General features: G+C 44.3%; 1 protein-coding gene across 4 annotated transcripts in view; it reads left to right on the top strand.

The window, feature by feature from the left end:
- GPC5 (glypican 5) overlaps positions 1-24,108 on the top strand; it is a 955,140-nt gene that overhangs the window by 119,828 nt on the left and 811,204 nt on the right. For all 4 annotated transcript variants that reach the window (XM_006113650.4, XM_075918825.1, XM_075918826.1 and 1 more), the window contains exon 3: positions 11,447-12,141. In XM_006113650.4, coding sequence (XP_006113712.2) covers positions 11,447-12,141 — 695 coding nt within the window. The remainder of the gene's footprint in view (positions 1-11,446; positions 12,142-24,108) is intronic.

The raw sequence follows: 24,108 nt of genomic DNA, 5'->3' as shown, positions 1-24,108 counted from the left end.
GTGAACTCCACAGCACACGTGGCAGGGTTCACTGTCAGGCTAGCTCATCAGAAGGTATCAAGAACTGCCTCTGCCTTCTCCAGGTGCGTTTCCTAGTCTGGCGTGTGAATGACTACATCCACCAATTAGGTGGTAGCATAACTGTCATGGGGACTGCCATGGCTGATTGTCCCCTTTGGCATGATGAATGCAGAAGTGGGAACCCGTAAAAGTACCCGAAAATCTTATCTTTCCAGGCTTTGGTATAAAACTTTCCCCCAAAATCCTAAAAAACCTAGATTTTGGGGATATAAATCCACTACCACCATCAGGTACTTTTGAACCCACAAACGGGGGTGGACACTTGAAACCAATCACAGGGCACCTCAAGCTCTGAACCAATACCAGGTTAATAAAAAAGAACTAACTTTTATTATCACCACAATACACCTGTTACAAGCATAGTTGAATTGGGTAGGTGGTAAGAGCCACCAGTTAATAAACTCATGGGGAATTTTCCCATGGGAACACAACTTAGTTTCTAAAGAGAGGAAAACCCATTTCTAAAATGCACAGACATCAGATTCCCATTCCTAAACCATAAAACAATAAACCTAATGGATTTATCTAGACTTTGTCCTACTTACAAATGGTGAAGAGTCTTTTCTTGGAGAGGCACATGTAGTCTGTCCCCTGCAGTATCTGGAGAGAAACTGCTCAGACAAAGGAGGGGAAAAAACCAAAAATTCCTTTGTCTGTTTGAAATCCCTGTCTGCATTCCTATTGGCTGACTGCTACCTGGCCATCCCTCATGGTCATGACAGGGATGTAGCATCCTGTGCATGAGGCACTGAAAGGTAGCCCGAGCCCCAAGTAGATCAAAAGGGATATGGTGTTGGTAGGGATAGGGTCCAGAGTGACCTACACAAATTGGAGGTTTGGGTCAAAAGAAATCTGATGAGGTTTAACAAGGACAAGTACAGAGTCCTGCACTTGGAACAGAAGAATCCCAAACACTGTTACAGGCTGGGGACCGACCGACTAAGCAGCAGTTTGGCAGAAAAGAATCTGAGGATTACAGTGGATGAGAAGCTGGATATGAGTTAGTGTGCCCTTGTAGCTAAGAAGGGTAATGGCATATTAGGGTGCATTAGGATGAACATTTCCAGCAGATTTAAAGAAGTGATTATCCCCCTTTATTTGACACTGGTGAAAACACATCTGGGGCTCCTATTACAGAAATAATGTGGACGCACTGGAGAAAGTCCAGCGAAGGGCAACCAAAATGATTAGGGGGCTGGAGCACATGACCTACAAGGAGAATCTGAGGGATTTAGTCTTCTTTAGTGTGCATAAGAGAAGTGAGAAGGGTTTGATAGCAGCCTTCATCTTCCTAAAGGGAGGTTCCAAAGAGGATGGAGAGAGGCTGTTCTCAGCAGTGATGGATGGCAGAATAAGGAGCAATGGTCTCAAGTTGCAGTGGGGGAGGTCTAGGTTGGATAGTAAGAAATTGTTTCGCTAGGCGGGTGGTGAAGCACTGGAATGGGTTACCTAGGGAGGTGGTAGGATCTGCATCCCTAGAGGTTTTTAAGTCCAGGCTTGACAGTCCTGGCTGGGATGATTTAGTTATGGTTGGTTCTGCTTTGGGCAGGGGACTGGACTTGATGACCTCCTGAGGTTCTTCCAGCCCTATGATTCTATGTATAGGAATGTGATAAATAAAAAGCCAAGAGTGCCTATTCTAAACACCTGGGGAGAAATAAAACTTTAAGGGATACGTCTACATTGCAGGCTTCTTGTGCAAGAACTCTTGCAGAAAAGTTCTTGTGCAAGAGTGGGTCCATACTGGCGGGATGCTGTTACACAAATACATCCCCCCCCCCCGAACCACTTCGGACAGGGCAAAAGGGCACCAGGAGCTTCCGGGGGCACCGCACATAAAGGAACCAATACCGGCACCAGCACTGGATGCAGCCCGCGTTACCCACCAGATGCCTGTACTGACCCCTGGCACAGCGGCTCCTGCTCCGCCTGGGGACCCTGCCACAGCCACGCCCCCCTCTCCACCCCGGCACTGTGGCAAGACTGAAGCCATGTTGCGGTATGCTGCAGCACACTCGGCGTCTGCACCACTATGGTCTGCATCGGACTATTCTTCCAACTCTGAAGCGGAATCAGCATGGTCATCAAGGGCCTCTGCTGGCCCTAAGGATACTGCTGAGGGAAAAACTTCAGATGACGCATGCACGCTGTGCGCACACACCTATATTAGAATGGACATGAGCAACACATCTCGAAAAATCAGTTATGAGGTAAAATCAGTTACAAGGTAAGTAACAGTTGTTTCTCCATGTTGCTCCAGGCCCTCATGAACCACCATGGCTGCTTCACAGACATCTATGTGAGGTGATCTGGCAGGGCACATGATGCCCGCATCCTGAAAAACTCCAGTCTGGATTGCAGGATGGAGGCAGGCACTTTCTTCCCCCAGGGGAATTGACTGTTGGGGATATCCGCATGCCATTCTACATCGTGGGGGATGCAGCCTATCCCGTCATGCCCTGTCTGATGCGGCCGTACACCGGACACATGGACCCCAGGTGTGAATGTTTCAACCACCATGTGAACCAGGCCTATAACCAGGTGGAGTGTGCCTTCAGACGGCTAAAGGCCAGATTCCGTTGTTTGCTCACTTGTCTCGAAATGGGTGAGCAGAACATCGCAGACATTGTGGCAGCATGTTGTGTGTTGCACAACATAGTGGAGCGGAAGGGGGAGTCCTTCCCCTGGGGTGGATGGCAGGTGAGGGCCGGGCGTTTGAGCAGCCACCATCCGTCAGATACACCACAATGGAGTGCACATCTGGGAGGCCCTGAAGGACATATTCTTCCATGTCCCAAAATAGGGTCGCTTCTGTCTCCCATCTACATCAGCATGGCCGATGTGCAACGTCAGGGTGGAGATCGTGTCGCACATCCTGTTGCACCTGTGGAGGAATTGCCCCCACGTGTGCTGCTGCCACTCCAGGTTGGCCTGCAGCTTGGTGGTGATCACCGCCTCCATCCTCTCCACGGCCTGGACATGCCACTGGAAGAGCTGGTCACACTGCCGGACTGGTGCCTGGATGGTTGGTGCCGCTGCTGCAGGCCTGGAAGGTCCCTTGCTCCTGGGAGGTCCTGCTGCAGAGAACATAGAAAACAATGCGGCAGTCAGTCAGCCCTGTCCACACTGTCCCTGAGCCCCACGTGACACCACACAACTGTGGCTTCGGCCCAATCAGTCCCCTGTGTGTATGTTCGCTTAAAGGACTAGTTCAAAATCCCTGGAGTGAAGTGATCTTCCATGGATTGTAACCCTTGGGAGACATCACTGTGAATGAAGACCCTTTTGTCTGTGTCCTGGCCAGTTGGCATGCGGTGTGTGTGTCTGGGTAGCACTGTGCACACTCCCTCCCCAAGTTAGAGCACATGGCTTTTACTCTTGTCACTCTGAGCACACACCATTAATGCTGTAGTCATGTTTGTGTGTACATCCCCACATTGCATGGGAACAAGTGTGGCAGATGAGGTCTGGGTTCTCGGACTACTGTCAGTTGACTTCCTTGGAGACGGAGCCAGAGCTACTGGGGCGTGTACCATCCCTGCAGCAAGATTCAAGTGGCCAGAGGCCATGGGCTGGCTGCTTCCCTGCTCACCCTCCCCCCAGCCCTCAGACAAGTCGCCTAGGGAAGTGTGTGGCAGCAATAAGGGGCTTTCCTTGGGTGTAGCCTAGGGGCCAAGAGCAGATGAGGGGCTCTGTGAGAGCCATGCTCACAGGGCTGGCTCTCTGCGCTTTTCCCAGGAGCAGGTGCTGTGTTGCACTGTGTCTACCACCGAGGGCCCTTGGACTGCTGTCTCGCTGAGGATGGCGTGCAGCCGGTCGTAGTGGGGGCAGGTGTCGGCTCCTGCCCCCTTGCCCTCAGTGGCCTGGACATAGCCCAGGCGCAGCTCCTTGACCTTGGCCTGGACCTGTTCAAGTGTCCGGGCCGGATGTCCCTGATCTGAGAGTGCCATGTGGCTGAAAATGTCCACGTTGCAGCAACAGGCACAGCGGTTGTGGAGGGCTTCCTCTTCTGCCCACAGGTCCAGAAGGGACCTCAGCCCCGCACCAGCAAGGGGCGTGCCAGTTGGTGCCCCTCCCTTGCTGCTGGGAGCCCTGGAATGGCTCCTGGGATGGGGGTACAAGCTCACAGGGTGGCTGAGGGACAGACATGTCTGCAGAGCTGCAATGCAGAGCTGTGTGGTGGAGCTGTCTTCTGTTGCTGCCTCGCAGCATCTGCAGGCTGTGTGTCTCTTTAAAGGGGGGGGGGGGCGGCAATCAGGAATTAGTGAGCTGTAAATGTGGGTATGGAGCTTGTGCAAGAAGGCTTCTTCCTCATATGGAGTGTCAGAGTGCTTGCGCACGAAGCCCTGTTTTCCAGCACTGTACTGTACATTTACTTGCGTAAGAATTTGCATGCAGTGTAGATGCTCGTCAAGTTTTTGCGCAATTCTTGCACAAGAAGCCTGCAGTGTAGATGTAGCCAAGATGTTTTGTTAAGTGGCATAAAGATGATGTGGATTTTGTGGGTCTGGGTGTTTGGGGAGAATGAAATTACACGTTAGAAGTCCCACTGCAGTAAAAACCTTGATTGCCTGTCAATGTCAGATATAGCTGCAAAATAAAGCACTGGGTAGTGTGTCAGTACAGAAATCCATCATTAAAAGGCTTGGATAGCAGGACCCAGAATTTGGAAAGCCAACTGTAAAGGGCTTTTGAAAGCAAGCCTGTCAGTTTCAAGTTAATCTGTCAGTTTCTAGGCAGCCAGTGTAAATCTTTCAGCTCAAGACAGTGAGCAATTGTGCTACTGTATTCTGAACAAGTTGCAAATGACTGAGGCACCACAAAGTGTTTGTGAAAAGAGAATTCACCAACGGAAGTTTGTGCATTTGATGGCATGTTTTGCTGTTTTAAATTTATCACAAGCTACATTCTCTGACCAAAAACATCCCCAGAACTATTGTGACGTAGTGGGGGTGCTGTCTACTGTTGTAATCCTATGTTTGCTCTGGTGTTGCATTCACCATTTGTCTTAAGGGGTTATGTATGATCCTACTGTCCTATGCTGCTCTGTAGTGATGCTGGGAGTGGGTGTGTACATGCCTCAGTTTACCTAGGCCCTGCAGAACTAACTGCATGAGGAGGGAGAGCCTGGGTGTGACTCACTGGGGAAGTATGTGCAGTCTCTCACTTCCTGAGGTCCAGGGGACAGCACATCACACCTGGAAGGAGGACACTGGAGGAGGCGGGGCTGCCTGGGGCTAGTGAGCAGTGGCTGTGGGGGTGAGGCAGTCTTGGTTGAGCTAGGAGGAGTTAGGATGTTTTAGACCAAGTAAGGGGGAGAAGCCCCTTCCCCCTGAGAGGAATGAGGCTGTCTGCCCTGACTTCTGTGTTAACATCGATCCTAAGCTATGCTATGTTTCTGGGAACCAAACTTTCTATTCTGCTGTCTGGCTGAGAGTCACATGTGGCTGCGGATGGGGGTGCGGGGCCCAGGGTTCCCCGATGCACAATCACATCTATCATTGCCCAGTGGTATCTTGTGTCCTTCCAAATGTCAAAATCAGCAAACTTGAAAATTCTGGAAGTCAGGAAAGAAAGGTAAGGTACACGGCAACGTGTGATGGATAGGAAGAATGGTGGCCTTTTCTGAATATCTCAGCATTCGGTAACTAAAGGGTTAAACTCAGGTAGCTGTAGTAAGTTGAGGATCAGTAACATGGAGTCAGCAGGCCTAAGGCCTGCAACATGGAAACAGCAACAGGCCTGCAATCTAGTGAGCAAGGCTTTGATTCAGTAAGGCTTTGGTTCAGTAACACAGGAGCCAAGAAAGAAGCCCTATTGATAATTGTGTGATTGTGTAAGTTAGGTCGAGCATGGAAGGACACAGGGAGGCACTGGGTACAGACTGTAAGCCAAAGAGGAGTAATGGAACATCTTAATGTCTTGGTACAAAAACTCCCTAAAAACTAATGCACATACCGACCTATGTTCAGGACCAGGTCAGAATTGACAGTATGTAGGATAGTAAGTAAGCCCCCCTTCCGTAAGGTAAGGGGTGGTAACTAGGCAACAGAGGGTGGTAACCCATAAGTAAAGAAATGATGTAAGTTCCTTGTATCTGTCTATAAAAGGACACTGCAAAAGGTGCTCTCCGGCCGACCTTCGCGGAGGGGAGGGGGGGGGGCACTAGGCGCCTGAACAGCAGGTGTCATTGCCTGAACTTACAGAATGCACAGTAGCTTAACTTTGACTAACTGCTGTTAATATCTGTTATATGGCAATAGGCCTGCCCGGTGCCTTGTCAACGCGGGCCATAGTGCCCAGTGGTGTAACATTGTACTGATCTCTGTTACCAACTGGTAGAGCTTTGCATTTGACAATGAACCTGCTTGATTGATTTCAAACCTTGCCTGCATCTGTCGTTTCCGGGCCCTCTCAGAGAGATCCTGTGTTGACCCAAGTGCACGTGGTCTAACACTCTAGATAAAGGGAGTACTGATTGTTACGCATGCAGCCGAAAGTTTATCCTCACCGATGGAGTAGAGGTCCTGTCAGGAGCGCGCCAGGACGTCCCTGACCAGATGATGTGGACACTGACAGTCCAGACCACCGAAGGTACCGAGGTACGAAAACCCCGAGGTACGACACTGGTGACCCCGACCGCTGATCTGGTAAGAAGGCTAACAGTTCTGTTTATCTGTTTGCAATCTAAAATGGCAGAAAATCACGAGTTAGGTAACCCCATCTACACTCCCTTAAAATGCCGGTAGGTTTTGATGAAATATGGACCTGTTGGATTGCTAAAAAAGGAGGGCCATATAAGTTTAAAAAAGAGTATGAAGAAACATGGACCAGTATATGTACAGCCATGGCAGAAACTGAAGCACTGAAAAATAGTAATAGTAGTAAAAGGCCTAGGATTTTGCAACTTATGTCTATGGCAGTGAGATGGCTTAAACAGCATGCTGCACTGCTAGCCTCTCAGGTTCTAGAACTAACCAGGGACGTAGAGGAAGGAGCACAGGCAACAGAACATTGGAAGGCCCAGGCTCTGCTGGCAGGGCAACAGGCAGTCCAAACACATGATCTGCTTGAGCAGGTAAAGCAGGAAAATAAGAAATTGGAAAAAGCTATAGAAAACCTGCAAAAAAGAGAAGTGCCGTCCCTGGCTGCAAAACAACTTTTAGAAACTCTGGTGCCTGAAGCTATGGGACAGAAATGGAAACAGGTAGCATTGGCTAAATTGAAAGATGGATCATGGGACAGTTGGAATGGATGTTGTACTGGGGACATGTGGAATGACCCAGGATCATCTTCCGCTGGTCCATGGGCAAGGGCTACTGCACCAAAACCACCACCTTATGAGGAGAACCAGGTTTTGGAAAAACCTCTTCCAAAACCTAGAACAGTCCCTGTAAAAGTGGGGAGCACAGTAGAAGATCAGGAGGATGAATCTGACGAAATATCCCCTGTAAATAAAACATTGAGGGAAATGGAGGAGGCCACTCAAAAGATGGAGGAAGCTCTGAAACATCCATGATCAGAAATTGAAAAAGAAAGAAGGGGAAATATAGTACCTAAATACACAGAGAATAAATCAGGTACATCTCGAGCCAGTGCATTAACAGCCAGGCTCAACCCTTTAAAAATCAATGAGCTGACTGCCTTAGCAGGCGCTGTTGGTTCCCCTCCGTCTGAGAACTTTAATGAATTTCTGGCGTGGTTGCATAAATGTTCACAGTTACTAAACGCAGTGGGAATTGAAGTTGAACGGGACCCATTGCTAGTGCAGACATTATTGGGACCACTGAATTCGCACACTGTCGGTTTTGATGATGATATTGCGCAAATGATTAAGCGGGTAGCTCAAAAGCATTTTAAATTGTCTGGACCTATAGCTACCCTGAAAGGCTCTGCCAGACTGCCAGGAGAGGCTCCAGCCCGACTGGCTGACCGAATCCAAACCTTCCTTATGGTAACTAATGGGAAAGATGTAGAAGCATTGAAAACAGTCGTGCTGGATACATTACCACCAGGTGTAGTGGAATGGATGAATGCATGGTGTGAGGATGGAGGTAAACATAGACCATGGAGTGAGTGGATTGAAAAGGTGGAAACAGCAGTGAAGCATAATGAGGGTACCCCAGTGCATGAACTGCAAACTCAGTTAGGACGGTGGAAAACTGAGGGACCAGGATACTCTCCCCATGGCCATGGCCGGGGTTGGAGAGGTAGAGGAATGCAGAAAGGTAGACAGAGCAAATGGGTGCCGGCTGGAGATCTGAAGCAGGAAAATGAAGAGCTGAAAGGAGAGATTGAAAAGTTACAAGCCCGACTTCAGGCATGCATGCTGAGCAAAAACTCTGTGAAGGGGGAGGAGAAGCCCATGACTAAAGTTGCTGAAGCGTCTCTGTTAACCCCTAGTTTGAATGATCCTGTGGTGAGAAATCAGACTGCATAGGACAGCTCTCCCTGTAACTCAGAATGCATTTTTCAGCAGCCCATGAGTATTGATGTTTGGGGGCACCCCCACTTATGCATCCGAGTCGGGGATGAGCTTATCGATTTTTCTATTAGATACGGGGGCTGGAATACCTATTGTAAAGAATGTTTTTGAAACATACACAGTAATTGACTCTGTACATATATAGGAAATATCAGGAGATACACAGACTTATGATGTAAAAAAGCTGCCACTCCAATTCCGAGCACATACTATTCAGGAAAAGTTTGCGGTATCAGGGAGAGGGAGAGAAAATCTAATTGGAGCAGAAACCATAAAGCGGTTGGGGATAATCCTGGATTTTCCAAACATGTGTATCAGGCAAGTCCGCACTGCAACTGAGGGAATGGACTGTAGGGTAACTCTCATGGGACTTGCTACTCAAACAGTCAAAGCCATAAAACTGAAGCAACCCCCTCCTATGCCAGAAGGCTGGGAATGGTGGACTGGGCAACAGACTCTCTAGATACCAGTAAGGTACAAGCCTCTAACTTAGAGGGTGATGTGCCTCCGTACATTAAGCAATATCCTACTCCCCAAGAAGCTAAGGAGTCTGAGAAGCCACTGAAGAATTAGAAAAAAGAAATCTGATCCAAAAGTGTTTGGCGCCTAGTGCTCCCCCCCCCCCCCCCCCCCCCCCCGAACCTAGGTCGGTATGTGCATTAGTTTTTAGAGAGTTTTTGTACCAAGACATTTCTTATTAAGATGTTCCATTACTCCCCTTTGGCTTACAGTCTGTACCCAGTGCCTCCCTGGGTCCTTCCATGTTCGACCTAACTTACACAATTATCAATAGGGCTTCTTTCTTGGCTCCTGTGTTACTGAACCAAAGTCTTGCTTACTAGATTGCGGGCCTGTTGCTGTTTCCATGTTGCAGGCCTTAGGCCTGCTGACTCTGTTACTGACCCTCAACTTACTACAGTAGCTAGGGGCTGTTGGCAGGGAGCCAGGAGAACCAACTGGAGACGGTATTCAGATTTGAATCGGAAGATATACCTGCCTGCTGATTTTCTTTTTGTGAATTTTAAGCCAGAATTTGAGGGTACAAGATTAATTGAACTAGGCAGAACTATCATGCCTACAAAGAATTCTGGGCATGGAAATGGACTGGACCTTGAAGCATGGATCGTGAGTAGATAGAGAAATGTGTATTTAGATGCAATCAGGTTAGTTTCTTTGTTTTGCTGTTTGGTTAAACTTCTCTGTGATAAGTCCATGTGCCTTCCCCCCATATATTACTTTAAGTTGTATCCCAGGTAGGGAATTTTCTCTGTTTTAATTGTTCTTTTCTCAGTTGATTTAAAATACCTGACAACCAAGTATGCTTTATCAAGTATATCTTTTTGTTTTGTTAATCTTTTTTAAAATGATTTGCTTCTTGTTTTCTAGAAGGTAATAGGAGATCTATGTGTGCATGCCTGAGACTGAGAGGTCAGATATCCGAGATTACAGGGTTTTTTGCCTTCTAATACAAGAGAGCTTGAATAAGAAGATCTTGGGGTACCCCTCTGGAAGAAGTTCCAAGTGTTTCTTCCTGGATTGAAGAAAGGTGGTGTGTGGGGTTTTTTTTTTGTTTGTTTTTTTTTTACTTGGTGGTGGCAGCCTATATACCAGAGCCAGGAAATCTGTGATCTTGGGCAGCTTTTAAGCCAAATTCTATAGAGGCAAGATATTTTTAAGGTCTCTTGTGGACCCCCATCTTATGAACTCACAGTGGGGAACAGCTTTGACACCATGCAACCTTAACTCTGTGTTAACTAGTAGAAATCAGTGATGCAGAACCAGGGTATTTAGTATAATTTCCTTATTTACACAACATATCCCAGTTCTGTTTTATGCACATGCTGTTTCCTTAAATCTTAAGGCATCACTGTCCAGTCATGAAGAAGCAACTCTTAGCATAACTGCTCAAACACTGTATTCTCTCAATCAGTCTCAGCTTAGGGCCTTTTCACCTGGGAAAATCCTACTCCAAGACACCTCATTTAGGTTCAAGTGCTTTGCAAGGTGTTATGGGCATTAACCCTGCTTTTATGAATCATCAGAACCTTAGACTGGGCTTGACTTCCCAAACAGAGGAAAATACTTAAACCTACACAATTTTCTTACCTACTCTAAGAATTAGGTACTGCATGGATATTTGAACTCATTGTATACATCATGAAACTTATACACCAGTAACGCACAACATTAGCACTTGTTGCTATAGCAATCATCATTTTTGGAAGCCTTGAGAGAGATACTGTACTGCAAAGTTTGAGTGCCCTCAGTTACCATTGACCATAGCTATTACTGTATTTATCAGCACAGTTTAAAGGTTTGTGCTGCACCTCCTTTTATTCAAAAAGAAGCAAAATCTGTTCACTCTGTAAAAATTGCATATTAATGAATACAACAGAAGAGCTGTTCCAAGTGTTCATTGCTATCCTTTACACCCCATTAAAAGGTAGAGGCTTTATTTCATTATTAGAAGTGGAATGAGTGATACAAGTTGTGAAATGTCTGTTGAATTAATGAAGTAAATAATTTGATGTATTGAGACAGCTACTATTAGTGTCTGATTAATTCCGCAAGTTAGTAACCATTCATTTGCCCTTTGCATTTGTTTATAAAATACATAATATCAGAAAAGTTGGTGTTCATTATTGTATATTCTAGAAGGAGCCAGAATATGCTAGGTACTGTCCACACACTAAGAAAGAGGATTGATATGTCATTTAGAATGTATTGTCTTAAACTCTATCCGTTAATTGTTGCAATACAAAGGTCTGTCATATGAGTGAAGCACAAATTAAAATAATATAATCCTTGTTAGAGTCTTAAGTTTTTGCTGAAATGTCCAGTCCTTTTCACTCTAAAATATTGACCTCTTTTTTATTACAGAAACCTTTGAAATGCTTATCAAACAGGCTGAGAATTACACAAGCATGCTTTTCTGCAGCACATACAAAAACATGGCTCTCGAGGCTGCTACCGCTGTTCAAGAGTTTTTTACGGAGCTGGGACTCTTTGTATTTGGCATAGACATTAGTACAGAAGAACTGGTGAACAGATTTTTTGATACCCTGTTTCCAATAGTCTATAATCATCTGATTAATCCTGGTCTGAAGGACACTTCACTGGAGTATTCAGAATGCATTCGAATGTCAAGAAGAGTTGTCAGTCCTTTTGGCAATGTTCCAAAAATAGTCATGGGACAAATGGGGAGATCAGTGTTATCCAGCCGTACTTTCTTGCAAGCCCTCAATTTAGGGATTGAAGTGATCAATACAACAGATCATTTGCCGTTCTCTAAAGACTGCAGTAGAGCCTTACTGCGAATGCAATATTGCCCTCACTGCCAAGGAGTGGCTTTAAGTAAGCCATGTATAGGATATTGCCTGAATGTAATTAGAGGCTGCTTGGCTAACATGGCAGAAATTGACTTTCACTGGCGTGGATATATTCAGTCTTTGGAAGAGTTGTCCAGTGCAATGCATGGGACATATGACATTGAGCATGCACTTCTGAACTTTCACTCACTTGTTAATGATGCTCTAACACAGGCTAGAATCTATGGTCCAAAAGTAATTCAACAGGTAAGCACCTATATATTTTCTGTCTTCTATGCCTATTGGAAACACACACTTGGAAACTAACTTAGAAAATTGATGGTAGATATTTGAACTATCCTATACCAATTACAGTATTTGGACCAAGAAGAGCTTTGTGCAGCAAAATAGTTGTATAAAATTGCAAGGTTTCCTTTAATTATTCACATGACGTGCTATTTTCCTAAATATTCTATTCACAGCTAAAGCAGTGTGCCATTTTTAGCATTTGCAGATTGTTTTTCAGGGTGAAAAAGCTTTTTTTTCAGTTGTGGAATGAATCTGTAAACAGTTACAGTGACAATGAAAAATGTTTCATGCTCACAAAACCACAACCTGAGTTTTTTAATCTATTTTGTGAAAATTTCTGTACTCACAGTAATAGAAATAAAATACAGTTTTCTAGCTTTTTACCACTTTGTCCCATTAGCTATTATACTTTTCAGTGCACTCGCTGAATGGTCTTTACTGAGATTTCTATAACTGTTGAATAAACAAAAAAATCTGGGGTTTTGTTGAGTAAGAGTGAGTACTTGGAAGGATAAGTAATTTGTGGTGTTTTAAAATACTAAAAAGCAAAATCTATATTACATGGCACAAGCTGGGCTGGTGAAGATGTTTATTAATCTATCACATAAACTGTAACAGGTTTGGAAATCTCATGGACATCATACCATAATTGAATCCCCTTATTTTCATGAACTAGAAATACAACATCTCATGTCTAATTTATATATAACTATAAAGATGGAAGGTAATAAACAAGCCTTTCCTTCAGGTGCCAATAGTTTGTCTTCAATACCTTTGGCCATAAGTAGATTTATTCAAATATTTCTGTTAGCAGTGAATGTGTATTTCATTTGCAATGAGTAGCACATCATTTTTTGAGGTCACTTCAGGGGAAGAGTAACTTGCACGAGAAGCTAACTTAGCTATGAATACATGAACAGTGAATTATTTTTTAGTCCAAGAGCATTAGTTAAAGCTAATGCAGCTTCTGCAAAAGGCATGAGGCATATCTATGCCAACAAGTGTTAATTCTTACTCTGTTAGATGTATTCCATCATAGTATTTTTGTAAGTACATGTTCAGCTATAACTTTCATGGGTGCTGTCACACTCTGCTCAACAGTCATGGTGTTGTGGGTAACATAAGAACCTAGAATAGAAAGTTGTTTGTTTTGAGAGGTTGTATAGATCACTTTGTGGTTGTATGTGACTGTGGTATGGTATCATGTTACCTGCTGCTGAACTGGCTTCCACCCACAAGAGACTTATCTAACAGACTAAACAAGAGACTTCTGCGGTCTTTATCCTGCTAATGTCCACAGATAAACCACACTGGCTACTTTGGCCTGCTTGCATCTTGGAGGCAATAGCAGATGTGTTAGTCATTGGTAGCCAGGGAATGGCCTACCCCCTGAAGATTTGTCAAATTTTGTTTGCCTTTCCACTAATTGGTGGTTCAGCCAGACCTTGCAGCAGAAGAACTTTTATGAAAAAAAAATCCCAATATTTTATCCCAAATTTCTAACTAACATTTGCTCCAACGTATCTTTCCAGTTTCCAGCTGTGTCCCAGGGCTGCATTTGTCTTTGGAGAAACTTCCTTGCAATTCTGCTTTTACACTGGAGGGTAACTGGTGCCCTGTAGCTAGGCCTAGAAAGACAAAGGAAGGGACAATGTCTTCTGCTTCCTTCCCTGTGTCAAATGTTTCATGGGGGAGCTTGGTCAACTCTGTGGGCAGTTTGCAGTTTTCCCTCTCTCTGCACAGTCTATTCTGGGGAAGGTCACATCATCCTCGTTTCCTGGGCAGGAAAGGAGACACACAGGATTGGAAAGACCTGTTGTACAGGAAGGGTGCATGTACCACCTCTCTGTAGTTATACTAGACTTCAGCATGACAGATCAATGCAGAAAAGAGCAGGTCCAAGGCATGCTAATTGCTGTGGGTGTGCATGCACTTACATCTGTACAAAAGTAATTCTTCTTCCTAAGTTGCCCAAATTAGTTACAGTACTAAACAACCAAAAAATTAACTAACTCTTCCCCCAAAACAAACAAACCTCAAACAAAATCCCTCTTCCTAAATTGAATTTATTAGGCAAAGTTTCATTTAAATACTCTCAGAAGGTCTGCAGCTGTCTTAGATAAACACTATGACTGTACATCCCATTTCATGCTCCCTTGAAAAATGGAACAGAGGAACGGGTCTTTTCTGACATACCTAAAGATTGGAAAATACTGGTCTGTTGTCACTGACTGCAGGTTGCTGCACCATACCTAATGGGCTATTATTCCTAGATGCCAGTGTAGGTATTTTAATATTACAAAGGGAAACTTTATGGGAAGTTGAGGCTGTTCAGAGACCTTGGAAAAATTGTGTTACAAAACTGATTCCTACCAGCACTACAGAAGGAACATAGGTAATGTGGCCAGTTGAATTAGTCCCTGAAGTATAACTGGAGGAAATGCTACTTTGAAAGTGGTAACTAGAACACATATAGGCTACGTCTACACTGGCCCCTTCTCCGGAAGTGGCATGCTAATTTCGAACTTTGGAATAGGGAAATCCGTGGGGGATTTAAATATCCCCCGCGGGATTTAAATAAACATGGCCGCCGCTTTTTTTCCGGCTTGGGGAAAAGCCAGAAAATAGTGTCTAGACTGGCGCGATCCTCCGGAATAAAGCCCTTTCCCGGAGGATCTTATTCATACTTGCAAGTAGGAATAAGAGATCCTCCGGAAAAGGGCTTTATTCTGGAGGATCGCACCAGTCTAGACGCTCTTTTCCAGCTTTTCCCCAAGCCGGAAAAAAAGCGGCGGCCATGTTTATTTAAATCCCGCGGGGGATATTTAAATCCCCCGCGGATTTCCCTATTCCAAAGTTCGAAATTAGCATGCCTCTTCCGGAGAAGGGGCCAGTGTAGACGTAGCCATAGAATTCAGAGATGAGGTCAGTAGCTGCCCACTGATACTTTGTCTTCATTATTACCATCTGGCTATCTTTTAAATTAGACCCCTTTATTTTGGAAACAAATGTCCTCTTATAGCTTTGGTCAAAATGAGTCACTGGATATTGTTGAAAAGGGGTTCTCTATTGAGCTGTGGGTACAACTTTGTCACATACCTAGTCTCCAGTAGCCAGTTGAAATGACAGGACATAAATGAAGTCATCCAACACCTACTTCAGATCTTAGCCATGCAATCTATCTAGTCCCACGCCTATTTCTAGCCTCAGAGAAATGGGAACAGACAGAGCAGCACTCTCTATTTGAATAGTTTCCTGAAAGAAGTTTATCTTAACACTCTCATTTTATTATCTCACAGACAATTCCTAATTTTTTTGTGTGGATGATAAATTCTCCTTCTCTCCCCTCCAGTCATTATCATTACCAGACATATTCTAATTTACCTAAATTAATTTGGTAGCTGTCTGCCTTTTTTCCTGCTCCCCATGGCCATATAAAAGATGAGAGATAGCTATACTGATGCCATTTTGGCTCAAGAGTCTCTGGTTCTAACCTACTTCTGGACCTTTTGGTGTGTTTGTATGTCAGCGTAAATCTGTAATTGCAAAAAGTCAGTTAGTTGTCCAGCACCAGACTGGTTAAAATGGACTCTTGGATGAAGTCATTACCATTCTCATGGAACTTATGCAAATGCACTATGAACTGTGCACCAGGCAGCAAGAATAATGGCCATATTAAACAAGTTAAACACAGCCTTAAGTTCTTCCTTGAGACTTTTAGGGTAAGTTTAGACTACAGAATAGTAATAGAAATGTAGCCGTGTCAGTCTAGTGTAGCTGAAACAAAATACAGGCAGTCCCCGGGTTACATACAAGATAGGGACTATATGTTTAAGTTGAATTTGTATGTAAGTTGGAACTGGCTCCAGATTCAGCCGCTGCTGCTGAAACTGACCAGGGGCTGACTACAGGAAGCTGGAGGCAGAATTGCTCTGCCCCCAGCTTCCTGGAATCAGCCACTGATCAGTTTCAACAGCGGCTGAATCTCGAGCCTGGGACAGAACAGCTGGGCTGCCAGGTAGGTCCCTGCAGGACCAACCCGGCAGCACCCCAGCTGCTCTACCCCAGGGTCCACAACAAAAGCCTGACCTGCTGGGGGGGAGGGGGCGCACTAGCTGCGCCCCCCCCCAGCAGACCAGGGACACTGGGAGCAAAGCCTCAGAGCAAAGCCTCAGAGGCGCGGGACCCTTCCGCCTCCCCGGCTTTGCTCCAGGTGTCCCTGGTCTGCTGGAGACGGTCCCTAGCAGACCAGGGGCACCTGGAGCAGCTTTTCTCGCTCCAGAGGTCGAGGTGGCGGGACTGCTGTGCTCTGGGCGGTCCTGCTGCCTGCGAGCTCCGGGACGAGAGAGCCCCGTTCGTAAGTGTGGCTCCGACATAAGTCGGATCCGCGTAACTCGGACTGCCTGTACAGGGCTATGTAGCACTTTAAAGACTAACAAGATGGTTTATTAGATGATGAGCTTTCGTGGGCCAGACCCACTTCCTCAGATCAAATAGTGGAAGAAAATAGTCACTACCATATATACCAAAGGATACAATTAAAAAAAAATTTAAAAAACTGAATGAATTTTTTCATGTAGTTTAGATGTACCCTTGTTGACAAAACCCTGTAGTCTAGACACACCCTTCATGTGTATATATATATATATATATACAAAAAAAGTTCAAGCAAAATCAAAGTTTCTACAGGGTTATAATATCAGAGGGTTAAAAATAAAATAAGGGTTTAAATAAATTCGAGCATGAAATATTTTCTTAGAGCAACAACTCTTATTCAAGCATGACAAGCTCATAGAGCACAACCTTGAAACTTCATTCTGTACCTTATGACATTACCCAGATTGAACCACTGCAGGTGTCATTATTTTTCCTATTCATTAAAACAGACTTCCTTATAGCTACCGTCTCCAGTTAGATGAATTTTTCATTTTGGTGGCATTTACTGATTAAGTCAGACAAGTAGCACTCACAACTGTCATAGCATTCATTCTCAAAATAAATTAAAGTTGTATTCTTATTCTATTAAACATCAAACTCCCATCCCTAGGAGCACTAAGATTGTAGGGCAGAAAAGAAATGCATTGATTTCTGCTAGGTAGCCACATGGCCACCAGTGTACAAATTCACCAGGTTCTACATATTGACCATCCAGGCTAAAGCCTTTTTTTTGGGGGGGGGGGAGGGGGGGAAGACGCAGAAGTGCCCAGAAGAAGGTTTGTTTCATTATGGGGAATGAATGTTGAGCACTAGGACTTGCTTTTTCCTCAAGGTATTATTTAACATAGGCTGTAATTTAGGAAAGTACAATTGAATGAAGCTGTGGAATTGTCTCTGTGGGAGAACTTCAACAGGTGGGACATTTCCCTGCTGTCAGTGACTGGTAGTATGGTTTTATCCCTAAGCTGCACACAGCCAGAGTACTCCTTGTAATAGACTTTTGATTCTTATTACTTGCATAAAGGACATGATTAGGTAAGCATAGATGAATTTCTTATTCATGTTTCAGGTTCTTACATGAGTTTCCTAATATGGAGTATTGGCCTGGTTCCATTATAGAAAACACAATTACCATTTTAATCATATTTTTTGCTGACTATTTAATTCCCCAGTAGTGTCTAACAACCCTATAAATCTGAAATTACTATCTTTTGCAGCATTGTCCACTCTCAGTTTTGTCACATCTCAATGTGGTTAGTATTCTTGTTACAGCTCTAGCCCTCGGACACAAAGGAGTATACAAGAATATCAATTTTCATGTAAAATAGGTAAGTTTCCGAGGCATTAATGATACATTCCTATCACATGTGTAACATTAATGCCTCGAAAATAATACCTATAAAATGCAATTAGTTTTTATATTTTTAAATTTTATAATTTTTTTGGTGCTAACATTCAGTCTTTTATTGTCTGGTATTGGCGGTACTGTTGCTATGTACCAGTTGGCCAGTTCCAAACCCTAAAAATCAGTAGGAGTCTTTCCAGTCACTTCACTGGGCTTTGGAGCAGGCCTGTTCTGTAATGTATATCAGTGACACAATAACCTATCACAAATAGACTCTCAAGGTTATAGTTATGGGGCTTTTTTTGATCTTCAACACAACAGACTCTGACTCTTGGAGATACAATGCTCTAATCAGTGCAGGTTTTTAAAATGTGATTTAAGTCTCTGGGTTAAATGGTGCAGGCAATTTTTTAATAGAAATAGTTTATTCAGATAGAGAAACATTTATTGCCTAAGTAAAATAATGCATTGGTTTTTAGAAAGGAGTCATGAATACTTTGGAAATTGTCTCATTAATATTAATTTATCAGAGTGACTCATGAACTGTTTATCAAACTTTGATAAGCAGTTCATGCATCAATGATTCTAACAAATTCAGGATAAACAATTGTGAGTCAGCAAATAATGAGTGTCTCATGCACTCAAATCAACCTCTGCAGTGTTAGAACAGAGTCTCTTCAGAAGAAACTGAACTTTTAAGAAGTATGGTGAAAAATAAATGTTGAAAGGTGAAATTTTGAAATGCTTATGTAAAATGTTACACACTAATCACAATAGAGATTCTACTTTGTGCTCTGAGTTAAATCAATTTAAACTCTGTGGGTTAAATGGTCCAGACAATTTTTTAATATAAATAGTTAATTCAGTTAATATGTGTATGTCTGCTCACAAATGTATGTGTATATATAAACATAATTTCTCTAATATTCATAAGTGTTTTATAAACATATAGGAATGTATACTCACATACAAACAGATTATATATGGTAAATGTTTTGATGCCTGCACCTGAAGTTTTTCTATCATAAGACCTCATTTTCAGTTGCTTGCAACTTTGCCAAACTGCAATCAGATGGGTTGAAATCTTCCATGTTGGGTGTCTACCTCTGACACAATGGTTTTTGAAACATCATCTAAAACAGTTCAGCCATTTCCAAGAATAAGCGTAGAGGATAATGGTTTTTTTTTCCCCATGTTAAAAAACCCACCTTTCAAACCATTTTGTTGAGAAACTCTAGTGCCTTCATGCTTTTGTAGCAATGGCTTGAAATTCATGAGAAGGATTGCTTTGGTAACTTTTCCCCTGTGAAAAGTTACCCTATCTTAGCCTTATAAACTTCTGAAAGCTTAGTTTGTACTAGGGTTGTTAAAATGTGGCTAATTGACTAGTTGAGTAGTCGATGGAATTTCCATAAACTACTTGACTAGTCGATAGGCACTTCCGCATTCCTCCTTTGAAATGTACAAGAGCCCCTGTGTACATTTCAAAGGAGGAATGCAGAACTCCATGTACAGCCTGGGGAAGTCCTACTGACTTCAGATTACTCGCAGATACCTGCATTGAAATGTACAAGAGTCCCCAGCGGGGGCCCTTGGGCATTTTAAAGCCATGCCTGAAATGCCACAGGGAGCCCTGGATCGGCTGGGGATTCCCCAGCTGACCCCGGGCTCCATGGTGCTTCTGCATGGTGCTTCTGCATTTTAAAGAGGCAGCGCCACACAGCTGAGTCGCGGATCAGCTGTGCAGTGGCTGTCCCTTTAGAATGCCGCCTTGGGATTTCAAAGCAGCAGTGCTGCACAGCTGATCCCTGGCTCAACAGTGCAGCGCTACTGCTTTCACAGAATCATAGCGCTGGAAAAGACCTCAGAAGGTCATCAAGTCCAGCCCCCTGCTCTAGGCAGGACCAATCCCAACTAAATCAACCCAGCCAGGGCTTTGTCAAGCCGAGACTTAAACACCTCTACGGATGGAGACTCCACTACTTCCCTAGGTAACCCATTCCAGTGCTTCACCACTCTCCTAGTGAAATAGTTTTTCCTAATATCCAACCTGGACCTCTCCCACTGCAACTTGAGACCATTGCTCCTTGTTCTGCCATCTGTCACTACTGAACAGCCTTTCTCCATCCTCTTTGGAAGCTTCCTTCAGGAAGTTGAAGGCTGCTATCAAATCCCCCCTCACTCTTCGCTTCTGCAGACTAAACAGACCCAACTCCCTCAGCCTCTCCTCATAGGTCATATGCTCCAGCCCCCTAATCATTTTGGTTGCCCTCCGCTGGACCCTCTTCAATGCGTCCACATCCTTTTTGTAGTGGGGGGGCCCAGAACTGGACACACTACTCCAGATGTGGCCTCACTAGAGCTGAATAAAGGGGAATAATGACATCTCTGGATCTGCTGGCAATACTCCTCTTAATGCAATCTAATATGCCATTAGCCTTCTTGGCTACAAGGGCACACTGTTGACTCATGTCCAGCTTCTCATCCACTGTAACCCCCAGGTCCTTTTCTGCAGAACTACTACTTAGCTGGTTGGTCCCCAGCCCGTAACAATGCTTGGGATTCTTCTGTCCCAAGTGCAGGACTCTGCACTTGTCCTTGTTGATCCTCATCAGATTTCTTGTGGCCCAATCCTCCAATTTGTCTAAGTCACTCTGGACCCTATCTCTGCCCTCAACCGTATCTACCTCTCCCCCTAGCTTAGTGTCATCTGCAAACTTGCTGAGGGTGCAATGCATCCCCTCATCCAGGTCATTAATAAAGATATTGAACAAATCCGGTTCTAGAACTGAACCTTGGGGCACTCTGCTAGAAACCGACCGCCATCCTGACATCAAGCTGTTGATGACTACCCGCTGGGCCCGGTCTTCTAGCCATCTATCTTCTAGCTTTCTATCCATCTTACCATCCATTTATCCAATTCATACTTTGAAGTACCCCTTCCCCCCTTTGCTGCCTCTGTTTGACAGAGGCAGCGTGTGTGTGTGGGGGGGGACGTAATCAACTAGTCAACAGACTAGCCGATAAGCAAATGCTTATCAGATAGTCAACTAGTCTTTAACATCCTAGTTTGTACATTCTCAGTGGCTTGCTAGGATTTGGCAGCTACATATCTGAAGATTCCATCTGCACTGAGCATTCTTTAGCCACCACAGACCCTCTGTATGACCAGACTGCACATGCAGAATCCTAACTGAACATGCCCCAGTCCAGAGGCACAGGAGCTGACTAGGATTCTCTTTGCTACTATTAACTGCATGAGTCTGCTATGCCTCTGCATAGCTCTTTTAATTCCCTCTGCTAGAATCCACGTAGCATGGAGGGATAGGGTTAAAAAACCTGAATCAAATGCAAAGGGTTATGAAATGATTCCGTGTACTAGGAGAGCTGCTGTGAACAGGAGCTGACAGCACTAAGTAGTAAAGGCTGGGTAGAAGCAAAGAGGGTCAGAAGATGCAAGAAGAAGCGGGCAGGACTAGAGAAGAGTGGGACAGGTGTCAGGTGGAAAATGGCAAGAAGTTGTGGAATGTGGAGGAGAGATGTATGATAGGGTAACACATAAGCTAGAGGTGAGGGATGTGCAGGGCAAAGCATGAAGCAAGGGATGATTCAGAGACGGGGTTAGTAGCAAGGGAATAAACAAGGGCAGGATGTGGGGGAAAAAGCAGAAGGGCAGAAAGAAGCCATAACCATTAGAATATATTTTCTTTCAGAATCTAGAATTGAAATATTATTCCTGAATCTCAACATTCCTGTGCTGTCTAGCAAATACAGTAATTCCTCATTTAACACAGTAGATACGTTTCAGAAAATGATCGTGCTAAGTGAAAATGTGTTATGTGGGGTCAATTTTCCCATTGAAAATAACAGAAAAGGTAGAGGTTGTGTTAGTGCTCGTGGCTCCAGCCTGCACTAGTTAGCAGCTGGGACGGGGACATAAGGTTGTGGGGGGGAAAGGGGACTGGGTTATAGCAGGGAGGGGAGGTGTCTGTCTCTGGGGAAGGAAAGGAGAGGACTGGGAGGAGGCTTGCAGCTGGGTTTCCCCAGCTGGCCGGTCAATGGCAGCTGTGTGAGGCTTCACCCACCTCTTTGCAAAGTGGCGGAGGTTCGCTGCTCGCTGCACTGTTCCCCGGCGACCCTCCTCGCCGGATGCAAGGAGGCAGGGGAAGCCCCGTGCAGCTGCTGGCAACCCGCCAGCTGGGGAAACCCAGGCGCCGGCTGCAGCTGGGGGGGTGGAGGAGAGGGAGTGAGACATCTGGCCAGAGGAGGTTGCCAGGGAATAGTGTGGCGAGCGGCAAACCTCTTCCACTTTTGCAGGGAGGCAGGGGAAGCCCTATGCAGCTGCCGGCGACCGGCTAGCTGGGAAAACCCAGCTGCCGGTTGCAAGAGGGGGGCGGAGGAGAGGGAGTGAGGCATCCGGTCAGAGGAGATCACTGGGGAATGGTGCAGCAAGTGGCAAACCTCTGCTGCTTTTGCAGGGAGCCAGGGGAAGCCCTGTGCAGCTGCCGGTGACCAGCCGTCTGGTCGGGGAAATCATGTTATTGTAGGGACGGTCATGTTGTTCGAAAAATGTTCCCTTAAAAAAAAATTGTGCTATTGTGAAAATGTGTTAAGCAGGCATGTGTTAAGCAAGGAATTACTGTAATGCCATATAGAATGTTATATGCTCAAAACATAATTTCCATGAGCTTTGCTGCAGTTGAGTGCTCAGTTCTTCTGCAAATCAGACTTGAGTGTCTCAAGTTGGGTAACCAGAAAATAAGGAACACGCTGTCACCATCTGTGAAAAATTTCAGTTTGTGATTTGCCCAGAATCTCGCAGGGACTCTAGGGCAGAGGTAGGCACAGAATACAATTAAGATGACATGACGGCAGCACTATATTAAAGTGCATGAGGAAATTAATAATTCTGTTTTCAGACAAGGACTTGGATGCTGTACAATAAATAAATATATGGGGCCACAAATTGAATGATTATGGTAAAAATATTAGACAGCTGCTCATTCAGTGCACATCTATACAGCAGGGCTAAAGCCAAGATAAGGTTAAGTCGAAATAGCCTATTTTGGCTTTTTGTGATGTCTATGAATCAGGAAGTCCAAGATAGAGCACTCTTGCTCTGACTTCCCTCACTCCTCATGCAATGAGGGTTACAGGAGTTGAAGTAAGAAGTCAGCCAGCTTGACATTATTTTGACATTGTCAGAATAACTACTTGTAGTGTAGATGTGGACTTTGTTATTTCAGAATAACGTCAGCTGTGTAGACATAGCCTTGATAAACACTATCCATTCGGTACAGGTTCTATGAAAAAATAGTATGTGATTATGTGATCAAAGATTGTATTGTAATGTGTATACACAGCAGGGCTGAATTAAGGTTGTATGAGCAACCTTAATTCTGGCATTTCCTACATTTGAAGTGCCTTATTTTGCAACCTTAATAATGCTCTTATGTTGCTACTTTGTGTGAAATAAGAATTTAGTAATGAGGTGGAATTTTCAAAAACAGTTAGCGTTGGTCTAACTCTCTTGCAACTCCTTTTGTCTTCAGTTGTAGCAGAGTTACTCCAACACTGAATGCTTTGAAAATCCTATCTGTTTTCTGAGAGTCTTAAGCATCTTATCAGTGGCAAGAATTCTAACCAATAAATATTTGCTTAGACATGCAAGAAGATTTAAGATCTTTAGGAAGATTTAAGTTCTCTAAAATAGTCTCAATCTGTGGATTTACAATTTATATGAAGATTTGTGTTTACTGTTATTGTCATTAAATATTAGCAAGAAGGATGAGTTAATGAGACTATATAAGAATTCTATTTCTTTATTGAGTATCATTACCAAACATGACTAGCTATAAAACATAGTTTGGATTGCTATAACACGTTTTCATATAGAATTTAATATTTCACTGATAAGCCAAAATAGTATAGCATGTTCACATGCAGGTTAGGTTATACATATACATTGATTTGCATTCTTGATTCTGTCACTTGTCTGTTTTATGTAGCTACTGTGTGTTTTTTTTTCAAGTCCTTTGTAGCCCAAGGGTACGTCTACACTTGCTTCCTAGTTCGAACTAGGGATGCAAGTGTAGCCGACCGAAATCGCTAAAGAAGCGGGGATTTAAATATCCCGTGCTTCG

Source organism: Pelodiscus sinensis, chromosome 1 (genome assembly GCF_049634645.1).
Source record: "Pelodiscus sinensis isolate JC-2024 chromosome 1, ASM4963464v1, whole genome shotgun sequence".
Taxonomy (NCBI): domain Eukaryota; kingdom Metazoa; phylum Chordata; order Testudines; family Trionychidae; genus Pelodiscus; species Pelodiscus sinensis.
The sequence above is the reverse complement of the archived record's forward strand: the minus strand, read 5'-3'. Positions and strand labels throughout refer to the sequence as shown.